At 40.7% G+C, this 16,904-nt stretch overlaps 1 protein-coding gene across 1 annotated transcript in view; it reads left to right on the top strand.

The window, feature by feature from the left end:
* Positions 1 to 11,325, top strand: part of ptch1 (patched 1) — a 68,548-nt gene extending 57,223 nt beyond the window's left edge. Inside the window, exons 21-24 of the mRNA XM_036578364.1 lie at positions 5,109 to 5,208; positions 5,715 to 5,996; positions 6,560 to 7,130; positions 7,974 to 11,325. Coding sequence (XP_036434257.1) covers positions 5,109 to 5,208; positions 5,715 to 5,996; positions 6,560 to 7,129 — 952 coding nt within the window. The 3' untranslated portion in view covers position 7,130; positions 7,974 to 11,325. The remainder of the gene's footprint in view (positions 1 to 5,108; positions 5,209 to 5,714; positions 5,997 to 6,559; positions 7,131 to 7,973) is intronic.
* The last annotated feature ends 5,579 nt before the right edge of the window (positions 11,326 to 16,904 follow it).

Genomic DNA, 16,904 nt, shown 5'->3' with positions numbered 1-16,904 from the left:
TTCTGCTTACAAACACAAATGATTTAGAAGTATGTAATACACACTTTGAACAGAAGGTGAGAAATATTTAATCTAAGTTAACATAAATGTTTTTGTTAGCGATAACTGTGATTTCTACAGTTTAAAATAATACTGTTGGAGCTGCTCTGCTTGCTCTAACCATTTTAATCAGCTTCTTTCATCATCCCTACCTGATATGTAAAGCGTCAAGCTTTAGCATTTGTTTGTGCATGTGCCTGTTTTCTTCCTTGCTTCTTTAGTTTTTTTTTTATTCAATAATATCTCACTCTCCTTGTCATTGCTCTGTTTTACATTTGTATTAAGCATTATAATTAAGGTGGTAGTGTGGTGACCAAAAACTACTTAAAAGGCAAAGGTTTCTGCATTAAACGTTGCTATATTGTAATATTTTCATTATTATACGACAACAAAAACTTCCGAAAGGACTGCAGTGTTTAATGATGGAAGACGGAATGTTCTAGTCCTTTTTCAGCAGTCCATGAATGCTTGGCAACAATAGCGTACTCTGAACAAATGACTATTTTTTAGAGGAAGAATTGTTTATTGGGAATAGTATTAATTCTAACTTAGAATATTTATTGAAAAGTTTTGCATTTTATTAAATTTTATGTTGTCACTGTTTTATAGAAGCAATAAGCCACATGAGGCAAAGCGTTACAGTGATTTTGCAATAGGCGGGGGGGTTACGCACCCCTTACCTGTGATAAAATTGCACGGCCTCTCAAGGTTTGATACTTTAATAGACTAACCTGTGTGATTTCTGACACAGTATGTCATACTGTTATCTGTAAAAATGGTCAAAAGTACAGTCGTATGCAAAAGTTTGGGCGCTCTTGGTAAAATTATATTTTGTTGATTTTCTAAGCGAAAATAAGTTAACACATCCTCTATAGAGAACAGCTTTCTGCATATTTTGGCTGAATTTGACTATGTAGAACAAAATTGTCCAATTAAACTCAGCAAATAAATAGAAATTGTGCAGTAACGTTTTCAAATTGTGAATATTTAAGTATGTTCTCTGTAGAGGATGTGTTATTTTCAACAAAACATAAGTACCGGGGGTATTCAGACTTTTGCATACGACTGTACACAGCGTAGCTGAAAACAGTGCTAGGAACCGTCTTGAAGCCTGAATTTTGTCCATACTTTTGACCAAAATTGTGTAAAGTTGTTGTTTTTTTTTCCTTTCTTTCTTTTTTTACTGAACTACATCTTTAACGCTGGCATACCAGAGGTCAGCAGTGCTGGAGAGTGATGCTGTGCAGTGTAGTAGGTGCTGATATTGGAGTAAGGCAGTAGCAGTGATTGCCTTTAGAAAGGCACGGACAGCCACCCCAGCCTTCTGCTCTCAAATCACTCTGGATTTAAGTAGTGTGCCAGTGAATGAAAGTGCACACAAGTTCAGAGCACGCAGCCCCCCACCATCCCCCCACATACACACACTATCCACCTCTCTCTACAGACCGCACTGGCGCTCAGTCACTCTCACAAGCTCCCACTGAAACACAACCACTGTTTTTTCACCAAACAACACCCGCACCCCCCCACACACACAGCCCCCACCAATAAGGAAAAAAACAAAGGAAAAAAAGCAGGGGCTGTATTTATCTAGCCTTGCAGAAATAAATGTTTCCCTGACTTTCCCCTGTCAGGGCTGTGAATGTTTTGAGTCCAAACAGTTTGGGACGTGTAGCTCAGAGAGGTATGCGCGCGCTCGCTTTTCGCTGGGGAGCCGCGGCTCTGGAGCTCCGGCTAACCCACAGTCCAGGAACACTCTGGTCCACGTTTCGTTAAAGAGAACTTTCGCAGTTCACGACATAAAAGGTCTTTGTCATTTGACTCCATCTGTGGGAATAGCACTCATCTATGGAAAAATCACACTCTGAAGTAAATCACTCCTCGAGCCTCGCATTCACTCAGGGGGCATCGACCTTCTGACCGCCTCAGAGAAAGCTTCCATTTTTCAGTCCTGAACGTTTGGGCTCGTCAGTCGTTTTGATCTTTGTCGTAATGCTGAGTGGACTCGCCAAGGCACAGACACTTGTCCGGGTGTCTAATTCAAGGCAATGTTTAGTTTGGTTGAATAAATAATAAAGGTCAAAGATTCAGAGCACATCCATAAAACTTCATTTCCTCTAAAGTAAAGGTACCAGTATGTCCTCCCCTTCACCCTTTAAGTGTTAATGGCAAGAAAAAAAATTAACCCAAATGTATTTGATCTGACAAAACCTGTTTGGTTTTGGAAGTTTACTTCAGTAGTTTCTTATTGTATCTATGAGGCCAGTGTAGCTAACAAATGATAGGAGCTCCAGTGGCTGCCTAAAACCAGCACTATACTTCAAATGACCAAAGAACTCCAAATTCCAAACTACTGGCAAAGACGCTGTTGTAAATATACTTAATAAGAACTCAGTCATGAATTACACCTTGATTGGGATTGAGGTCAATGGCGAGGTCTTAATTGCAGTCAATGGCGAGGTCTCAGAATGGACGATGTGGTTAGGGTTAGGGTTAGGGTTAGGGTTAGGTTAGGGTTAGGGTTAGGGTTAGGGTTAGGGTTAGGACCAATCGTAGTCGGGGGAAGGTCTCTGATTGTACAATACTGTGATTATGACCAATTGCAGTTTGGAGGGAGGTCTCAGAATGCACGATGTGATTATGACCAATCGCAGTCAGAGGGAGGTCTCACAATGAATCACATGGTGATTAGGAGTTCTGTTCACGATTTTGGCTTCTTTATGTAGTGCAGAAACAGTGCATATGTCTAATAAATAGCCATTTGGGATTTTGGGACGTATGCACAGTTCCTTGCAAGACAAATAGTCCAAACAGTAGAAATAAATCTTCATATCTCACGATGTAGTGAGTAGGGAGCCATTTGAGATTCAGACATTTTCTTCAAAACAGTTTTTGTTTAAAGTATACTGCCAGCTTCAGTAGCACTTTGTGTGGTTCTAGCTAAATCCACTCTTATACAGTGTTGCTTCTTGGCCACATATATTTCAGCAGTTTCTCATAACATAAAATTATTTATATGATTCCAAAACTTAAAAAACTTCATACTCCTACAGATCATATCATGTTTTTAGATATGAAATATCTTTTAAAAAATTTTAAGGGAAATTTTCTGGTGCTGAAACATGTCATCTACACACTGCACCATGCCAAAACAAAGTTTAAAAATGCCCACCAGGAGAAAGTGGAAGCTTTTTATACAAGTCGAGCTTTTATTAATTCATTCAGACTCTTCGGTTCTTTATTAACCTTTTCATTGTCGTTAAATGTGTGTCATGTCATTGTCAGCTGAGGAAAATAGGTTGGTTAGCCTGAGGCAGCAGAGGGTTATGTGGTGTATATACAGTCACATGCAAGCATTTGGGCATCCCTTGTGAAATAATTTGTTGACTTTCTAAGTGAAAACGATTACACTCATCCTGCACATTTTAATGTACAGTTTAAGTTATGGGGGCAAATACAAAGAAATTGCATACTAAAATTTGCAAAAAAAATGCCCTATTTAAGGTTGTGTTATCTTATTTTCACTTAAAAAAAAAAAAAAAACTTTGTTGATTTGACCGTAAATGTTCTGACCTGTCCGTATGATTGTAAGCTTCCGTTATGTAGCCTCGTAACTCCAGTGCAAATCTAAATAAGCAAACCTCAGACACCAAAATGTCTTGCCTGACTATATTTGGGTTAAACTGTGTACCTTAGAGCAGCCACCAAGGCCTGTGAAGTCTCCTGCAGGGTCAGAAATAAAGTCATCTCACAGATGGGTACACCCAGAGCCCATCTTGTGTGGCTGTGAATAGACATTGTTTCAAGCGTGAGAGCTTGGTAGTAGAACGCTGGTGGCGGAGGCCAGCACTGCAGAGCCGCATCACTTAGAAAATGTGTCCATGAGTTTAGTCTGAGGCCCAGCTGTGCTGCATACCAGCTGGCAGGAGATTATACACACATACACACACACACACACACACACACACACACACACTCAGGCTTGTGAAAATATGTTCTAAACACACATTCATTCTCTCGCCGAACCCCACTGATGTTTCTGGCTCGATGTCACCAATTCCTCAATGGTTTGCTTTAGAGACCGTGGAGAAGCCTTTACCTTTGCGCATCCAAGCTTGGGATGGTAAAGGAGGGAGGGAGGAGAATAAGGCCCAAATCCGCCCCCCTCCCCTGAAATTGGGCAGATTCTTTAAAAAAAAGCTTCTTGTGGGTCCCTACATTTCTTTAATGAGGTAAAAGATGGCAGCTGCAATTTGAGCTGCTGCAATTTGCACAGATGCATTTCTGGCCTAGCGAAAGGAGGGAACGCTAGCCGTAATGAAGGGGGGGGATTTGTCAAGGAGATTGGGGGGGTCTTACCTGATACTCTAGAGATTTAATTAGACCAAGGGATTGTGAAAGGCAGGAAAATTTCACAGGGGCTTAGAGAGAGAGGAGAGTGAGAGAGAATGAGCTTGAGGCCAGGCAAGAGGGGCCTGTAGTTTTTCCTCCTCTCTTCCTTCTAGACTAAATTGTTTAAATTCTATACCCTTCACTTCATTTGTTTGCTTCTGCTTTCTTTCTTTCTTTCTTTCGTTCTCTCTTTTTTTTTCTTTTTCTTTCTCTTTTTTCTTTCTTTCTTTTTTTAAGAGCGAGGGAGAGAGGCCCCTGTCCCTTTGTGATTCATCTCTCTTCTCTCCTCTCTCCCAAGCCCCCTACTCCACATTCCTTCCCGCTTTGCTTTAGCCTGTGTTTGCTTGTACTCCGCTCACCCCTCGAAAAAAAAAAGGAAAAGAAAACTCTGCCTCTTTCCTTCCCCCCTTTTTTCCATGCCTTTGAATTAACCAACTAATTATGTCTCCAGCTTTTCTATGCTGCTCTCTTAAAAGACTAGCCTTCTTTGGAGACTTTTGTCTGGCACAAGGTAAAACTAGTTTTCAAACTTAATGAATTCATCCTGTATGTGTGTGTGTGTGTGTGTGGGTGTGGTGCAGGTGCTCAGGTGTGTTTTGTAAATTTGAATGTTTTCATTAAACACTTTGTGCAAATAAAGTTTTTACTAACTGCTAAAATTTTTATTTTTTCCCCAGATATTTCTTTGCTGTATTGGCCATCCTCACCGTGTTGGGGGTCCTAAATGGCCTGGTGCTGCTCCCAGTCTTATTGTCCTACTTCGGCCCTTATCCTGAGGTAAGAGGATTGCTCCTGTTGAGTCATCCTCTGTGGCACCACCGCATACCACAGACACAACTATGCAGAGCTAGCAGACAGAGACGTCCTCAGTAAACAGAGCTCAACCCTGTCTAAAAGACTCAGGCCTCTTCCCAAATCAGCCCATGCCCCCTACCCCTAACGACCTGTTCATCCTTTTCATGTCTGCTAGAGCGATCTTGAGGAAGGTCCACATCATTTTCTTAGTTGTTCTCCATTATGTTCTGTTAATTCTGATGCACACTTAGATTTAAGAGGTCTGTACGACCTGATAGTGTTTTCTAAAACCCCTAAATTGCAAAGGCCCACATTTCAGTTTCTCACACTCATAAGATTACTTCCATATTAGTTTCAGAGTCATTATGAAATAATAGTTATTACTTCATAAGCCTTAGTATTAATCACTGAATAATAAGTATGCAGTTTAGGAAAAAATAATAAAAATAATAAATGAATAAAAAACAAACATTTCCTTGTGTATTAAGGTGTCTCCAGTGGACGGGCGTAGCCGACTGCCCACTCCGTCTCCAGAGCCTTTTCCACCAGTGGTGCACTTCACCATGCGGCCCAGTCACACCACCCCCGGGACAGGCTCAGACTCCTCCGACTCAGAGTACAGCTCTAACTCCACGTTCTCAGGCATCAGCCAGGAGCTCCAGCACTATGACCTCCAGGCCAGCAGGGGGCGACCCACCAGGCCTGAGGAGGTGCGAATTTCCACTGGGCCGAGACAAGGCGGCCATCATGTGGAGCCTCCCAATTACTCAGTAAGTGAAGTTATTCTGTTTTGTTTTTTCTTTTTTTTAGGTTCACTTTTTTCTCAGCCTTCCGCCCAATGACAGCTGGGATAGGCTCCAGCACCCCACCACTTTTTTCTCAGGTTTAAATCTTCAGGCGTCCATATGCAGGCCTATAATTCAGCTCTTCGCTCTTACAACTACGTTATTTTGTTATGTACTAGTTTCAGAATAGGTCATAGTAATTACAGTATAATGAGTCTTAAGCTCAATAACTGAATAACACACCTAATGTCTAATGGGCTAAAAATACTTTTGAATATATTTAATAACTTTTATAATAATGGTAATTTCAGAACATTATTAATTTAAGCACAATATTAGGACATGGAAAGGGTGCAGATTGTCACTTATTATTATTTTTTATATTTAACTAAAACATATATGGGCCCACACTTCACCTTCAGAACTTACACGGTAGTTTAATCATAGTTACCAGATAAGTCATAGCAGTCAATGAATAATAAGGCTTAAGATTGGCAACTACTAAGCGTGAGGTTTCAAGAGGTTAATCTGTGTCTTCTCTTTCTCAGACTGGGCCAGCTGACCCCAGGCAGCAGCAGCGTCAGCAGCAGCATCATTATCGCTCCGGTCATCCTCCTCGCTCTCAGGATGTAGGACCTCAGTCTTCCCGTCGACAAAGCAACAGGGACCCCAAGAGGGAAGCGGGAAGTGGACACCCCCCTCCGCCTCAGAGGCTGCGCACGGACGCTTTTGAAACCGCTAATGAGGCTGGTGGCCAATTCGGCCCCAGAGAACGTTCGGCGGGGCGCCGGCCTCGCTCCCACAACCCTTACCCTCACCCCACCCATGCTGCCTCAGGCCCCGTCTACTGCCAGCCCATCACCACGGTGACGGCCTCAGCCTCCGTGACGGTGGCCGTTCATTCAGGGATGGCCGGCCAGAGCCCTGCCTACCCCTGCTACCCCTCCAACGACAGCTATCGCACTTCAGAAGAAGTCTACCCCGACGCCCACTTCCCTGACCCACATGTGCCCTTCGATGAGAGCTGCCACAGTGCAGATTCCAAGGCGGAGGGCATGGAGCTTCAGGACCTAGAGTTCCACTCTCCCAGCGACTGCCACACAAGACCTTCCAGCTGAGGTTGAATTCACTTCTTGAATCTTTTAATGCTTCATTTAATTTCTATGACCCTTCAAAGTTCATAGTTTTGCCAAGAAATCAAAAGTTTCATGCAAAAGTTTAAACACCCAGAGTCAAATTAAATGTTTTTTAGTAAGTAAAAATAAAAGACACATCCGGTGTGAGAAACAAACCTAAATATGACATTTTTCTTTAAATTTTAATACACAATTTAAAATTACTTTCTGCTCAACATATTGGGGGAAAAACATAAAATATAAAATGTGCCAAAACTTTGCACATTTATGTGTAATTTTTTTCGCAATGTGTTAAATTGAGCAAATAAACAGTAATTGTGCAATAAAATATGCAGAAGTGTGTTCTCTACAGAACATGTGTACTTATTTTCCCTCAGAAAATCAACAAAACATATAACACAAACAGCAGCGGCCAAACTTTTGCATACAACTTTATATAAACAAATGGACTGAAACAGTTTTTAATATGCCCTTTTGACGGAATTTCCTTAATTGTTTTCATAAGCTATGTGTGAACAATAAATAATATCACACTGGAACTTTTGCTTTTATCACCATGACTCTTAAGCACCAATGGATCTACTCCCTTATAGATGGAAGTAACTTTTACAGGTGTTTACTACCAATTACAAACTATGTTTTAAAGCAAGATTTTGTATTTTAATGATTCAGTTAATAAGCTAATTAGCAAGATCTGTATGAACTGGTGTCACAATGCAGACACAAATGTTTACATGCACATAAAGTAATGATAGCATTAACATATGTTCTAATCATGCACTGTTGACCGTGTAGTTAACTGTGCTTTCGCTCTTCCTCCCTGCAGTGGTTGAATGTTGAAGCACAAATGGCCAAAGATGGGACATCACCGTCTGCTAGTGTGGAAGAGACATGGTGCTGCAGGGTGGGGGCACGTGGACCAGCAGCGCCTCCGTGGTGCTTGACTCTGTTACTGTATAGCTCTAATGTATGTCTGTCTTAGATATTTCTATAAGTATTTAAAAAGAAACGTGTACACAAGTGTAAATACGAACGAGAGTAGCTATAATTGGACCAGTCTGGGGGTCGTCAGACTGGTGTCCATGTGTACGATTTTGTGATTACTGTCCACCCATCATCTGTGTATCTGTGCCATGAGGAAGCTTCATCTTAGACATACTTATCAGCATACAGATGTTGCTGCTTAAGATGTTGTAATGTACCTGTATTATTCTATGCAATTATTTTGATGTTAGAGTGTGTGTGTGTGTGTGTGTGTGTGTAAGAGAGAGAGAGAGAGAGAGAGAGAGAGAGAGAGAGAGAGTGAGAGAGAGTCTACATATGTGTGTGTGTGTGCGCACCCTGTGCAAACATGATGGATCACTCCAGGCCCCACAGGCTCATGTCACATCCATTGAAGGTAGAATAAGGAACACAAACCAGGTTTCATCTTCAGCTCTTCATCAGAATTATTCTGTATGATTTTCATTTGGAGTCTTCATGCGTTTTCTGCAGCTCCTACATTTTAATATGAATTGTCTAGCCATCACTGCCATGCTTTTCTGTAGGAGTTTTATAAACAGTCATTTCATTTAGGGCCTGGCCAATAAGACAATTTTGTGGCTGATATTGATATTTTGATACCAATACCAATTTTCTGACACCGCTTTTACAATACAGATAACTGATATCAGCTGATAGAATTTTATATTCATATTTTAGATAAAGGGTCTTTATTGACAGATATGATTGTCACTTCTCAATTATCACACCTCTTAACAACAGACGCATAATCTAATGTAGCCCTGGTGCAGAGCTACCCAGAATGTTTGCATTTTTGGTACTTTTTTGATATTTTTCTTATTTTTCTTTAGTTCTCTTCATAAAAAAAAGTTTTTGTCTGTGTTTTATGACATTATTCGTGTGCTAAAGGTTAAGTTTGGATGCATGGTATATGCTTTTGTAATACTTAACATCATTGTATTTTGTTTTCAGATTAACCAGTTCAGCCTGTATTTTTAAACAGATCATATTTCAGAGCGTGACTCATATTGAGCTGTCCAGTAGCACAACTGTTTAACGTTTTGGAGGTCATCATCAGGAGGTCGCAAATTTGACTTGATGGCATATTATCCGCAATATTATCGGCCAATACCGATAATGCCGTGGGTTGCTTATACCGGTCAGGCCCTAATTTTATTAGTATGTTTTGGTTATATAGAACATATTCACTGTTTTAAGTTGTAGAAATCTTACAAATGATTAGTTTTTTCTTCATTGTACAACCTCATTATACGAAGTCAGGTCTTTCCATGCGTTAATGTGTGGAAGCTGCAGACAAGCACCGTGTGTTTGTGTAGGTGTGCGTGTGTGACCATGTTTTGTGTGTACTGAAGTAGAATGTATGCTTTATTCAGATGTTAATTTGCTTATCACAAACCTGTGGTAGTTGAAAAGGAAAAAAACGATTACTGTTTAACATTGAACCACGCTATGCGTGAAAATTTAGATATGAAGAAAGTGTAGGGAGCGTTTGCGTGTGGCTCTGCTGTTCTTGCTCTACATCAGAACTATTCTTTGCTCTTCTAGCTCGATTCGAGTTATTTTACTGTAAAACGGCCATTTAGTGACAACCCTTGTTTGCTCTCAATACTCATAAGTGGATTACTGGGTAAATAACGATTACATAGTACAGGTACAGTGTTTTCTTGTGACTGGCATTGGTACTGTTTTGTCAGTTCTTGGGTTTACTAGGTAAACCTGTTAGCCTCTGTAGCATCGCTCTCTTATCTTTTACATCAGAATGGCATTATTTTTTTACTTTTACTTTCAAGCTAACAGGACGGTTTGTTAAGACTAATACAGCTAAACCTCTCATTGTAGCTACTCTGACAACACAACTGATGTCTTCCCTCACTTCACACGTTTTGATAAGCTACGTTGACGAGCAGGCCGAAGGGTTCACCACTAAATGGCCAAAGGAGACCAGCGTTTTCTGTCTCAAGGTCCGTCGACCTCCTCACTGACAGGCCGCAACTACTGGCCCCAATTTAGCACGAGCAGTTCTCTCCTCTGACCTCACCTCATAAAATTCCACAACACAACGCCATGACACTAATTGGAAGTTCCCCCTCGACTGCCAAATGGTGCATGCGAGTGCTTCTAGGGTCAAGGGTCACAGAGCCCCCACTTCACTCTGAGTCTGGTGTGTGTGTGTGTGTCTGCCTGTAAGAAGGCCTATTTGTGTGTACGTCTGAGTGTGTGTGGTTCTCTTTTTGCCAGCGTCCCCAACCCCCCCCCCCCCCCCCCCCCCCAAGTCTGACTTCCTGTCAGACACACGGATTTCTGTCTCTTTGCTTTCTTTGTTCCTTCGCTGAGGTTTCTGTCCTTCTGTCCACTGCTTGTGTGAGCTGTTTGTTTGTTTGTTTTTGTTTTGTGTTCTCCTAAATGTCACATTGGCAGAAACAGGAGAGAAACATGGCTGGCAACTATTGTTATTCGGTTTTATATTCTATTATTTTTTTACATTTGTTTTGCAATATTTATATTTTTGTATTATAAGATGTTGTTGTTTTTTTGTTCAATAATGGTCATAATGCCAGTTGTTAACAATGCAGGGATTTTTATGTCTGTCTAAAAACACTATTACAGTTTTTTGGTGTCCTTACATTAATGGATTTTGATGTGTATAAAGTGCTTACTAATGTTAAATAGGAAAAAAAGAGTATATAACATTTACATTACAGATTCATCACAGCTCTTAGAGGATTTTAAAAGGAAAATGATCAGTGGTTTTTACAGACTGCCATTTTTTTTCCTCAGTTGGCGTGGATGTATGTCATTTTCAGTTACAAAGATAAATGTATGCCATATAATTTATTTATATGAAAATTTATTTTTGTAGTGTACATAGTAGGTGTCAAGTTACTTGACAGAAGTATATTTTTAAAGAGTTTATATGTAATGCTACCATCTTTGTTCTGGTTTTTGTGAGAACATAACAGAGACATTAAGTCATTTAAGGTGCACACTTTCATTGCTAACTTGTTCTCAGACTAAAGTCCCCCTTTTTACAGTGTTACCATAGAAGAGAGTGAGTGAACTCTGAAAAGACTGTGTTTCGGGTTTTGTGAAAAGCTAGCCATGAAAGTAGAAAAAAAGATGTACTAGCTCTCGAAATAATAATGTTCAAACACTGATAGAATTCTAACAAATAAAAAATATTATAACTTATTTGTCTCTTTGTTCTAAATAAACGAATCTGAAAGATGTACAGTAGCTACTTGTGGCTGAGTCTGTGACCGAGCAGCGCTGTGACTGTGTTTTCCACTCATAAGTTAGAAACCCCTGAGCGTTTTCATCACTGAGCATACAAATTGCAAACATACCAGTCTCAAAAGAAAAGTCCAGTCCTTTTTGCGTGAGATGAAGATTAAAAGCGAGGTCCACAGCATTATCTTTCTCCGGCTTTTCCTCTTTCTGACATCTGGCCGCAAACCCAGTCGTCTCCCCCCCTTAGCAGCGGGCCGCTCCTGCGCCCCCCTCTCCTTTATGATTCTGATTGACAGTTTTATAGACTGCAAGGAAATTGGTTGTAGTTACAATACAGCTGGTGTGCTCTAAGTAATGAAAAGGGGCATATGGCCTTGAAAAACACGGTGATGGAAACTGATTCAGGCTGACCCCTCGTAACTTGGCTGCATGGGTGGTGGCCATTTATTATTCATACGCCAGCATTCGCCCTGCTTTGTTTCTCTCTACTGTACCCTGTGATACGCTGCACTCATGTGCTGTCTGAATGGGTTGCGGCCTGCGTAATTGCCCCTAATAGCCAATAAGGACGTTATCTATGATTTGGCAGCCAATCGGCGCTGACAGGCAGGTCATGTGGTGTGAGACGTGTACATAGACATTACATAGAATTGACTGTTTATAACACTGAGACGTCCTGTCAAACTTTCAGCTCAGGTCTGACAATCAAAACAGCATTTTATAAATGATTATTATTAAAAAAATAACTGGCTTTACAAGTTCAGTGCAGACATACATGTTAATTGACAAACTATGCTTTTAGGCCATGTTTTCATTAATCCTTTAGCCACTAGGCTTTACACCGGCAGGTTTTTATGTTTAATAATTAAGAGGTTTGAGTAATGGAGGCTTCTCTTCAGTTTAGCTCATGCTAATGCTAACCCTGTAGCTGTGTGCAAGTTAAATAGCTGTGAGTTAAATCCTGAAAAGGAATCGTCGTCTTGCACACGATATTTTAGCAAAATTTAATGCAAAATAATTGAGTCTAATGCACCACCACTGCCGTTCTCACTGCAGGTTTGCTCTGAGGAGTTTTATCGAGAGCACTTCATTCACTTGATAGAGGAAATAGCACTTAAACACAATTGTGATTGGCTTGGAGGCGAATAATTATTTTGCAATTCATGTGAGTTTTGTGTAAAGGTTTTTATTAGACATTATTTTACTTTAATGATTAATACTGCTGTGCTGCAGCATTTTAAACAGTCTTTCTTCAAAATGCTACATAAATCCCAACACAGTTTTTGGCTGTAAAATCAGCTAGCTTAAGTAATTACTAAAAACTAGCTAAACCAAAACTACAGCTGCAGCACAGGACTGTTATGTCTTGATACCATAAACACAAAAGTCTTCCTTTTCTCTTCAGTTCTAAGCAGCCATGCTGAATAATGAGCCTCTAGATTGTAAGATTACATTCAGATTGCTCATTCAACTAGGTAGCAAATTGCTGCGACATGCTAATGTCTACAAAATGTTGATCATAAACCAAGTTAAAGCTGCAATATGTAAGTTTTGTGGATGTGGAGACCTCTCTGGTAGATTTTGTGATATGGGTTGTGCCTCCGACCCCTTCCCCGAGAGGACGAATCTGGTGATTTTGAAAAAGTATTCAAAGAGAACCCAGTCAAACTCAGTCAAAGTGTTCTGAGAAAGTAAGTGAAGTATCTGCTATTGTTATCATATCTTCATCAGTATAATGTTGATTTTGCGTTTGAGACCTTTACATGCGCCTTCTTTTTGAGTCTGTGCGTGTGACATTAATGCATAAAGATGTATGATGTGGTCCGATAATGCAGCTAAAAAGTAATGGAAATTGTTTATGTCACCAAAAATCTTTTTGGCTGAAAGACTTTTAATAATATTCATCGTGTAACTTCGCTGCAAAAATTGCAGAAACACACCTTGGCCGATCTACTGCTTTTGGGGTCTGTGAAAACTGCAGATGTGCTCTCTGCTAATTCCCCTTATAAAAAGGTAACACCGTGCACATCTCACTAAAATGGATTAAACTCCTGGTAGCTTCCAGGCTCTAGCAGTGCGTCTATCTCTGTGCTAGACAGCTGTGCAGAATGAGCTCGGAGGCTCCCTCTCGCCTGCCTCCCAGCACAAAGCTGGGAACCATTAATGGAGGAATTCAGAGGCCCTGAAATCACACATCTCATCACTCAGAGAAAGAGAAAGAAAGTGAGAGAGAGAGAGTGAAAAGAACAGACAGCGGAAGAAGAAGGAGAAGGTGTTTATTTTTCAGCGTTGGAAGCTGCGATCCAGCTGTTTGGCAGCGGCAGGCCAAGATTTGAATAGGAACGCCCAGAGGAGCATTACAGCCACCGCCGCCATCAGCCAGCGAGTGAAGTCAAGTCGGCGCTGAGCGCTTCAGAGCCAGACTCTGCTGCCAGAAAGTGATGGTATGACATGCATCCTCTGAATTCGTAAGGCTAAGAGAGACGTAATGTGTGAGGGACAAAGAGGCATTGTTAGTAGTGTATGATGTATTAGTAGTATTTGGAGCACTTACTGGTGCATTTAGCAGCAGCAAGCAATCATGCAATTTGCTGTAGGTCTGGCAAAACCCTTGAGAAGGTTCCAACTATGGACGTCCCTCGTGGGGCCCCGGAAGTGCTGAGAACCAATCAGAGACAAGCAGCCTGTCCCAAAGTAAACACTTGCGGTTTGTGGCTTTGCTGAAGTGCACACTAACGTGATGTAATTCCGGATTTATGAAAAGTACGCAAACAATCGTTAATTCTTGGGATATGCATGTATGTGTCGATATGTGAATATAAACAAGTTTCCCTGATATTTCTGAAACTTCACATTAGAACTTCAAAATCACACTATACTGTGAGATATATACCTAACTAAATTTGCTTCAGTGCAATATTGAGGAAAGGGTGCGTTTAGTGAGGTCTTGCAAACTTTTGAGACATTTGAGAATGATGCAAACTACTGATTGGTCAAATGCAGTCTTCACAGAACCGCCTGGATCATCCATTGAGCTGCATGCCAGGGGCCCGAGCCACTAGGAGGCCTCCTTGAGCAATTATGAGAAAGCTTAACAGCTGTTTTGACTCATGGTGGGAACTTTACTAGCAGCACAGTGGGAAACATTGAACTAATAACAATCATAATCCTGTTGCTTTCCATGTCTTTCCTCAATGTTCGCTTTATTTTCTCCAGTCACTGCTTAATAACTGCTACACTTTCCAATGCAGCATTTGAGTTTTTAGCAGTGAGCTAATGTAACGATGAGTTTGAAGCTTCCGATATTTAAAAAATGTGGCTAGGGGATCTGTAAAAGTCAAAACCTGACCGCAACAGTAGAGGATGCCAATTTCAAAATTCAAGCCAAATATAAGACATCAGCCACCCAAGTTGAAGAAAAAAGTGGAATTGTCCTTGTCTGCAGTGATCTGCGTCATCAGAGGTAAGATATAAATTAAAAAAAAACATTTGCACTACTGCCATGACTTTAGCTAGAATGCTTGATGGTTTGGGTCTTTAAGTTTGCTGTTATTTTCTTTATGCACATTTTATCTGTCTGATTTTATGTCGTCATTATTGGGCGAGCGGACACATGCTTTATGAATAAGTGTTGCATTGGTTGCTGGGTTTATGTTAACCTGTGTTCTCGTTCATATGTAAATGATCTTGCTATTGGTGTGTCTCAATTGAAAAAAACCTATAGCTGTGATGTGCCCAATGCTGCACTTAGTATGCTACCATCCTGGTTCTGCATAGGTCTCGTGCAACCTGCAGTGATAATATAAAAAACATTACTGATCACCCAAGAAAAATAGCAAGGTAGGGGCCCACTAAATATTTGTGCCCCAGGGCCAATAACATGATGATTCAGGCCTGGTCACATAGTGTCATTCAAGTCATTAAAACAATAAAAAAAACACTAGCTATCCAGAACTGATGTCTGTGACTCTTCACTCAAAATTATGCAGAGTAAAAGTATGAGACACTCACTAAAGAGAGAACATGAATGCTCAAAACCACAAATGTGAACATGGGACAGGCTGAAAAAAACACTTTGCACATGCATTTGGCAGAAATACTTCAAGAGGACCCCAGACTTATTTCCCAGAAACAAAATTTGTCTGATATTGGTCAAGTACAGATTAAACTAAAAACAGCAGCTCCCACTGTAACATTATTAACCAGCAAATAAACAAGCAAGCTTTTCAGATCATCCCACAATAAATGTTTAACCACCTGAAAATCTCCCTCTAAAGTTAGCAGCCCTGGCTAACAACAGTCTAGTGGAGCTGGTTGTTCAAGTACCAGCACTGATAGTGCAACACACCACAAAACAGGTGAGATTTACTTCTGTCACCCTAACACAAGCCACTTAACCTCACTCCTTCAGATTTGAGTTCTTATCCTCTAAATATCTCACAGTGGAGCATATAAAACTGAAATTAACCTGCACTGAGGTGCAAAGAGTTGTTAGCCTGCTAGTTATGCTAGCACTAGCACATCTGCAGGCTAACACACACTAAATTACACAGTTTATTGAATAGATGAGCTGTTAGCTTTTTGCTATAATACCACTGTAACAGTGACAAAGCACAGAGGTTGATTTGAAGTGTTTGTGAGATTTGCACTGATGGAAAATGTTGCTTTTGTTCACAATTGTTATTTCGCTTTGCTTCATTTCAACCATTTTGATGAATTTGACAAATAAAACCAGTTAAACTCATTTTCATTGTGAATGACCATTCAAGTCCATTGGGATGTTGAAGGATTTTAAACATCCCTGCAGTTCTAATCACAGGACGGAGACCTGGACAATCTGCGAATGATCACACACATATACACAATATGTAGCTCTTTGCCGTGTTTGCAAACTTCAAAATGGCCGTTTCTTTCGAAAGACACCACCTAAATGACAAAACGTCACCTCTCATCAATTTGTTATAAGAAGGGCTAAATATTTTGGCGTGCGTAGATACACAAGCAAGGCACGGGAACACGGGGCCCAAGCAGCACGAGAATGATTACACTGACTGACGTTGTTTACTTTGATTTCCTCTCGCATCATTTATTTTGCTGCGCTGGTAAACCAAACCGTTATTTACATTTCGGCTCCAGTGATTGTGGAGCGCGGGCCAAGGCCAAGGTTTCTCGTAATGCTTACACAGAACTCACTCAGCTCCTCTGGAGCTGCTTTTTCTCTTTCTCCTCGCCTTCCAAGCCCAACCACATACCAGCTCTCACCCCCCCCCATCCCCTCCGCCCCACACTTTTTTTTTTCTGAACAGTCGCCACATGTTTCCATGAGAGTGATGTACATGTGTTTATTGTGAAGATGACAAACAAGAGTTGAATTGCATTTCTTTTTTTCTCTTCTGCCCCTCACTAACGTGCCTTCTTCCTCTTTTGTTTAAACTATAGACTGTTTGTCCTCGCCAGCAAACACACAACAACCTATGGAAACATATACGTCATCTGAAGCGAGAGA

The sequence above is a fragment of the Colossoma macropomum genome, unplaced genomic scaffold (genome assembly GCF_904425465.1).
Source record: "Colossoma macropomum unplaced genomic scaffold, Colossoma_macropomum, whole genome shotgun sequence".
NCBI classification, from domain to species: domain Eukaryota; kingdom Metazoa; phylum Chordata; class Actinopteri; order Characiformes; family Serrasalmidae; genus Colossoma; species Colossoma macropomum.
This window is presented reverse-complemented; position numbering and strand designations above follow the sequence as displayed.